Here is a 6,840-nt window from a genome sequence, read left to right on the forward strand (position 1 = left end):
CTCCCCCTCCACCCTTGGACTCCAGCCACTTACGGCCTCCCTGAACTCCCTAATTACAACCCTTATCCCCATTTTTGTCTGTACTTTTCCAGAAATAGTCAATGCACATAGACATAACTGCTTATGTATTTAATCTATCACTGGTTGGTTTTTTAAAATTTTTATTTAAATTTATTATTTATTTCAGTAAAAATTTACAGAGACTTTGGATTTCCATTCATTCATTGCTGCACTTTTCTCCCCTCCCAACCCTCCTCCCAGTACACTACCCTCTTGGAAAAGTAAGAGAAAAATTCTTTCACTGTTTTACAATCCCTCCCCCAGGTCCACTCCACCATGTAGCCTTCACTCTAGACTCCTGTCATGACAAATATACCTAATCACATATCCCTTTCAAACAGTTTTCTCCCTCATCTGTTTCAATGCAGTGTAATACATTATTGAACCCATCTTTCTCAGTCTCTCCCCAACCCCAAGGTCAGTCCTATTTTACAACAGTGGCGCCACGCAGTATTTGTCCTTTTGTGACTGAGATACTTCACTCAGCATAATGTCCTCCAGGATCACTCATTTTGAATAATATTGCATGAGTTCCTGGTTTTTCAATGCAGCATAGTATTCCATTGTGTGAATATACCACAGCTTCTCTATCCATTCATTTGTGGATGGGCACTTAGGTTGTTTCCAAGTCTTTGCTATTGTGAACAAAGCTGCAACAAACATGGGTGTGCAAGAAGCCCTGATTTCTACAGTGAAATGCTTTCATAATGAAACAAAGTTACGATTACACTTAACAAAGTTGACTAACTCCTTGCTTTGGCTTCTGGAAGCTTTGCGTGTAGACAAAGCACAGAAAGTTCCCATGCTGCCACAATCATCAAGTCTAATGATGAGAAGCTAGGGTTATTGCTACACACTAGGGACAAGGAATGTGTCTGGAACCCTGAGGATTCACTGGAGCATCTTGGTCCTATCATGTCTGTCGATAACTGAGTTGTGTTATGTACTGTTGAGTCAGAGCCGATTCATAGCTGACCCTTCAGTGAGTTTTCAGAGGCAGTGAATCACACAGGAGAAGACTGTCCATCTTTCCACCATGGAGCATCTGGTGGATTTGAACCATGTACCTTTGAGTTGGCAGCACAACACAAAGCCACCAGAACTCCCTGTAAGCAGGCAATTATTACAACAAAGTTCTGATGATGCTATAATAACTTAAGTTTTAACCTTTGTAAATGAAGGCATGATGGCTTTGGGTAAGCAATTTAGATTTGTCAAAGTCATAGGTAGCGAAATCTAGAAAGCAAAATGAAGAAGGATGACAGGAATAACTTATGGTCTCAGGGCCAATTGTGACAGTGTGGGCTATAGCTTATTCCACAAATATATTGAGTCTACTGTAACTATTTTGATTGCTACCATCTTGAAGGTCATTAATAGATTAATTTACTGTGTGCACAAGCCAGTTCAAGAAGTCCAAGAGGTGGATGAGGAACCAAGAATACTTCTTGTACTCTTTCTTACATCTCTTGACCCACTTTTTTCACTCTAAAGTCAGCTATGAGCTGTAACCTGACAATATGAGGTATAAACTGTCAGCACTTCACCTTAGCTGCACAGTACATCATTTACTATCTACTCTAAGCTCCCTTCTGACTCCATGTGGGATGCCTTTAAGAATCAGCCAATCATTTTGAGGCATGGCCATACATATAGATGCAAGAGAATTGCATTGCACAATTCTAGACCAATGGAGAGAAGAGGCAGTGGATGGAAGGGAAAACTGTCATTCTACAAGTTCCTTAGAAAGTGCTTGATGAAACCAAGTCCTATATTCTCAGAGGCAACCAGGTCAATAACACACACTTGGTAGGTCCCTCCTGCCTTAATCCACTCATCTTGCCCCTATTGGTTTACATCACTGACATAAACAACCAACGTAAATGCCTTTCTCTGCATTTTTTGGAGTAATCTCATGTGGTATTAGCCTAAAGTTGGCTTTCTTCAGTTATTACCTTAATCCTTTCTAGTCTCCAGCTACCTTAACTGTAGACAACATGGTCTTGCAAATTATCAACAGCTATGGGACTAGGATAAGAGACTGTTTTCCATATTGAGCAGGAAGACTTGAGGGGGACTAAAGCAAGACCCTGGTGATGGTGTTGGAGAGACTGTAGTATTGCTGTGGACAAGCTGTGGCAAGGTGTAACCAGAGAGCCCTGAGATAAAGGACACAGTTAAAAGTTTTACTGTTTCTGCCACAAGACTGAAGGATCAGCTCACTTATAACTGTTCTGAGGCAAACTTTGCTGGATGATTAAGGAAACCAGAGGCTATTTGAATTTGTGATGCTGAACTGAAACCAGGACTTTTACTAATTAAGGAATTGTGTTTTGCTATTAATCTGGCTTGGGAGTGCTGGACTAAATCTGAATTTGCATTGTGAAATACTCTTTGCCTTTTCCACCCCGCAACCTATTTTCCTAATAAAGCCCACTGTTGGTGGCACAACTGTTGAGTCAACAATGAATACTGAACTCAGTGATTGGTAGAAATAGGTGCAGGAGCATGGAGGTGGTGTGTCTGACCAAGCAGCTCTTTGTTGCCATGGATATTATTGGTGGAGACAGTTCTCATTTATTAAGCAGGTGGGGCCATCCTCACCTTGCATCTACTCCTTTTGCACCCCACCTATGGGGAGAATAGTTGTGAACAAACTTTCAAAGTTAAAGACAGTATATGTTATCCTTAAAGGAAACCTCATCAACAATCTGTAATACGCAGATGACAGAACTCTGTTTACAGAAAAGGACAACAGCCTGAAGTACTTACCAAAGATTAAAGATCGCAGTCAGTATGGATTATAGCTTAACATAAAAGAAATAAAAATCCTCTCAACTGGACTAACAGGCAACATCATAAATGAGAAAAAGCTTAAGGTTGTCAAGAATTTAATTTTATATCAAATCACAGTCAACATTTATAGAAGCTCAAACTCATTGCTATCAAATCAAAACTAACTCCTGAACTTTCAGCATGTTTTCAAAGGCTGTAAATCAGATAGGAGATTGCCCATCTTTCACCCACGAAGAGGACAGGTAGGTGGGTCCAAACCTCTGGAGGTTTGGGTTAGCAGCATAACTCCCTATGGACTAGAGCACTAGAGAGCGCCCTTCCACAAAGGAGCAGTCAAGAAATCAAATGACGTTTCAAGAAACTTTTTTTTATTTCTTCTAGTACTCAGTCATGTTCAAGCAAGGTGTTGTTCAGCTTTCAAATGTATGATTTTTTTTCTCCTTTATCTTATTAATTTCTAATTTTGTAGCATTATGTTCTGAAAAGATGCTTTGTATTATTTCTATGTTTTTGAATGGATTGATGCTTGCCTTGTGACCTAGGATGTGATCTATTCTGGAGAAAGTGTGATGCACATTGGAGAAGGTATAGTGTGCTTTTTTGGGGTGCATTAGCCTATAAGTATCTATGAGGTCAAGTTGGTTTATTGTGTGGTTTAATTCTTCAGAATCTTTGTTGAGTTTCTTTTTGGCAGTTTTATCTTTTCTTGAGTGTATTGAAGTCTCCAAGTACTATAATAGTGTTGTCTATTTCCTTTTTCAGTTGTTAATATTCATGTATTTTACAGGTCTTTCATTTGGTGCATAGATATTATTGTTATGTCCTCTTGACCATTTCAGCATGATGTAGTAACCTTCCTTATCTTTTGTGATGGTTTTTACATTGCCATTTATTTTACCAGAGATTAATATCACTACTGCTTTTTTCAAAAGGTCAAGGACTGCAGTCTTCAGTAAGGATGAATGCTCAACTTCAAGATTCTCACCACTGGGCCAACTGGCAGCACCATGATAGATGGAAAAGATATGGAAGTTGTTAACAATTACAACTTACATGGCTCCACAATCAATACTCTTGGCACTAACACTCAGGAAATCAAAAGATTAATTGTTCTGGGGAAATCTGCTGTCAGGAGCCTCTCCAGAGTACTAAAAAGCAACAATGTCACTTTAGAGACTAAAGTGTCCCTGATTCAGGCCATGGTATTTGCAATTACTTGCTATGTATCAGAGAGATGGACAATGACTAAGGATTACAGAAGAATCAATACCTTTGTGTTCTGGTGCTGAAGAATATTGAACCAACCATGGACAACCAAAAAAAAAAACCACCCACACACACACATCCCAAAAAGAGAGAATGGAACCAAGTTTCTCCTTGAAGGTCTAGATTGTAAAGCTTCATCTCACATACTTTGGGCACATAGCCAGGAGGGACTGGTCCTTGGAGAAGGGCAACATGCTTGAAAGGATTGAAGGACAGTGAAGGAGAGGAAGACTCCATATGAGATGGACTGATACAGTAACTGGGGAAATGAGAGTAGGTGTGTTAAGAATCAGACTAACTCAGGATAGAGCAAGCTTCAGAGCTGCTGTACATATGGTCGCTAGGAGTTGCTAGTGACTCAATGACACATAACAATTGTTTTTCATGGTAGTGTTTTGTAATTTTCCTTATAAAAGCCTTTTGTGCCTCTAGTTAGATTTATTCCTAAGTATTTCGATTTTTGAATGGATATTTTAAATGTTATTGCTTAGTTTCCTTATCTGCGTTTTCTTGAAATTGCTACAGACTCACACTTTTTTTTTTAGTTTTAACACTTTTTTATTCTTTAATTATTTTAATGAACATTTACAGAGAATTTGGATTTCCATTCATTCATTGCTGCATCACACTCATTTTTGTATGTTATTCTTACATCCTGCCACCATAATAAATTTATTAACTAAGTCTAAAAAAAAAATTAAAATCAAATGACCAACTTCAATGGGCAAGTAGGCTGTCAAGGATTTCGTTTAAATGCTAAAGAACAAGGATGCTGTTGTTAGGTACTGTCGAGTCCTAGGCAACTCATAGTGACCCTATGAATGAAAGTCCTCGACACTTGTGTGCATGACTTTCATCCTTTCTCCAGGTTTTAGGGTTTTCGGAGGCAAGCTATTTATGGAAGTGGATGTCATACCATTTTAAAACAAAGATGTGGTTGACCCCAGCTATGGTATTTTCAATTGCCACATATGTATGGACAAATTGGACAATAAATAATATTGAAAAATTAATGCCTTTGAACTATGATGCTGGCAAAGAACACGTGGAAACCATGGACTGTCAAAACAAACCTTTAGGCAAGAAGTATAGAGTACTACTTGGAAGCAAGGGTGGTGAGGCTTAAGTCTTCCACATTTTGGGCATGTTAAGAGGTGCCAGTCTCTTGAAAGGGTATCATACTTAGAAAAGTGGAGGTTCGGTGAAGGAGAAGAAGGTCCTCAATGCGATGGAGTAATGCAGTAACTGCACCAACAGCACAGTGAAGATGTGCAGGATTTCATTCTATTGTACACAAGATTGCAGAGTCAGGGTCAACTCAGTAGCACCTAACAATCCGGCCTCACAGAGCATGTTGTTATTCTACCCTATTTGATTGAACTGTAGAGCAGATTTTCACTCTAATATTGAACTACAAACACATTCTGAGGTGCCACTGAGTATACCAACACCCACAGCGACCTATGTACAGATCTCAACTTTGTCTTATCTTGCACCATGCTCACAATCTCTGATGCACTTGAATCTATTGTTATAGTCACTGGTCACTGTGACAGTCCATCTCGTTGAGGTGGGCTGAACAATTAATTAAGCAATACTCTCATTTTCCTCACATTATAAGGAGGTATACAGCACTCTATATACAAACCTGTTAATCCAACTACTAAACTCTAGCCCAGACCTCACCTCCATACCCCTGTTCTTAACTATGACAGTTCTGCTCATCAAACCCACCCTTCCCTTCTCCTCATGCTATAGCAGCTCCCACTGTAACCTCACAGTGTATCTTGCCTTTTTACATTTCTATTATGCTGTGTCTTGTGCCTCCTTAAATTTTTCAAATGAAATGTTTGTTTCTCCATTAACCGGCCTACATCACTTTTCAGAATTGCTACTGTATTTTCCGGAGTCCCTGGGTAGTACAAACAGCTAACATGTTGGCCATTAATCAAAAAGTTAGAGGGAGTCAAGTCTACTCAGATGCACCTTGCAGTAAAGGCCCGGCAATCTACTTTTAAAAAACCTGAAAACCCTGAGGTGCTCAGGCAGTTTGTATCTCAAACATACAGGTAATTATGAATTTGAATCCACAGCAACTGATACTATATTTTTGGTATTCTTAACCACACTGGTGTTACTATTTTCCTGAATTCACCAATGGAGATGGAACTAAAAGACTATGAATCTCTTTCTTCAAAATGTGAGCTCTTGAAAGTAAAAATTCTACAATATCCAAAAACTAACTGTTGAATCAAGGGGATATGAAAAAAGAGAAACTGTTCAATGATTAATAGAAGATTTATTTAAACAATAATACACAGTCATCTCTGTCTCACTTAATATGAGATGTTAAATGGTCGTTCCCATTTTCCTTCCTGGATAAGTTTTTCTTTTCTATCCTGTAGGGACAGAAAAAAGAGAGAACATTTAAAAAATTCATGTGTCCTGCTATCATTCATAACATAACCAAGAAATACAAACAGGAAATTCTAAATCTAATTCTAATCCTCTTCTAAAGCTAGGTGTCACCAGTAACATGGGGAGACAGTAGTGCAGAGAAATGAAAATACTCTTTAGAAACATTTTTCCCACATTTGAGCAATATTGTTGTTGTTATGTGCCGTCGAGTCATTTGCGACTCATAGCAACCCTATGTAAAACAGCCCTAAACCCTGCTCTATCCTGTGCCAATCCCACTGCCTCTGACACACCCATCCC

The 6,840-nt window shown here is 38.9% G+C and overlaps 1 protein-coding gene across 1 annotated transcript in view; it reads right to left on the bottom strand.

Moving 5' to 3' along the window:
• Nucleotides 1-6,458: 6,458 nt before the first annotated feature.
• The window catches only part of NDUFB4 (NADH dehydrogenase (ubiquinone) 1 beta subcomplex, 4, 15kDa), a 7,507-nt gene continuing 7,125 nt past the window's right edge, over nucleotides 6,459-6,840 (bottom strand). Inside the window, exon 3 of the mRNA XM_006884250.1 lies at nucleotides 6,459-6,521. Within this exon, the coding sequence (XP_006884312.1) occupies nucleotides 6,459-6,521 (63 nt within the window). The remainder of the gene's footprint in view (nucleotides 6,522-6,840) is intronic.

This window comes from Elephantulus edwardii, unplaced genomic scaffold (assembly GCF_000299155.1).
Source record: "Elephantulus edwardii isolate Elephantulus edwardi_28Jun2011 unplaced genomic scaffold, EleEdw1.0 scaffold00032, whole genome shotgun sequence".
NCBI classification, from domain to species: domain Eukaryota; kingdom Metazoa; phylum Chordata; class Mammalia; order Macroscelidea; family Macroscelididae; genus Elephantulus; species Elephantulus edwardii.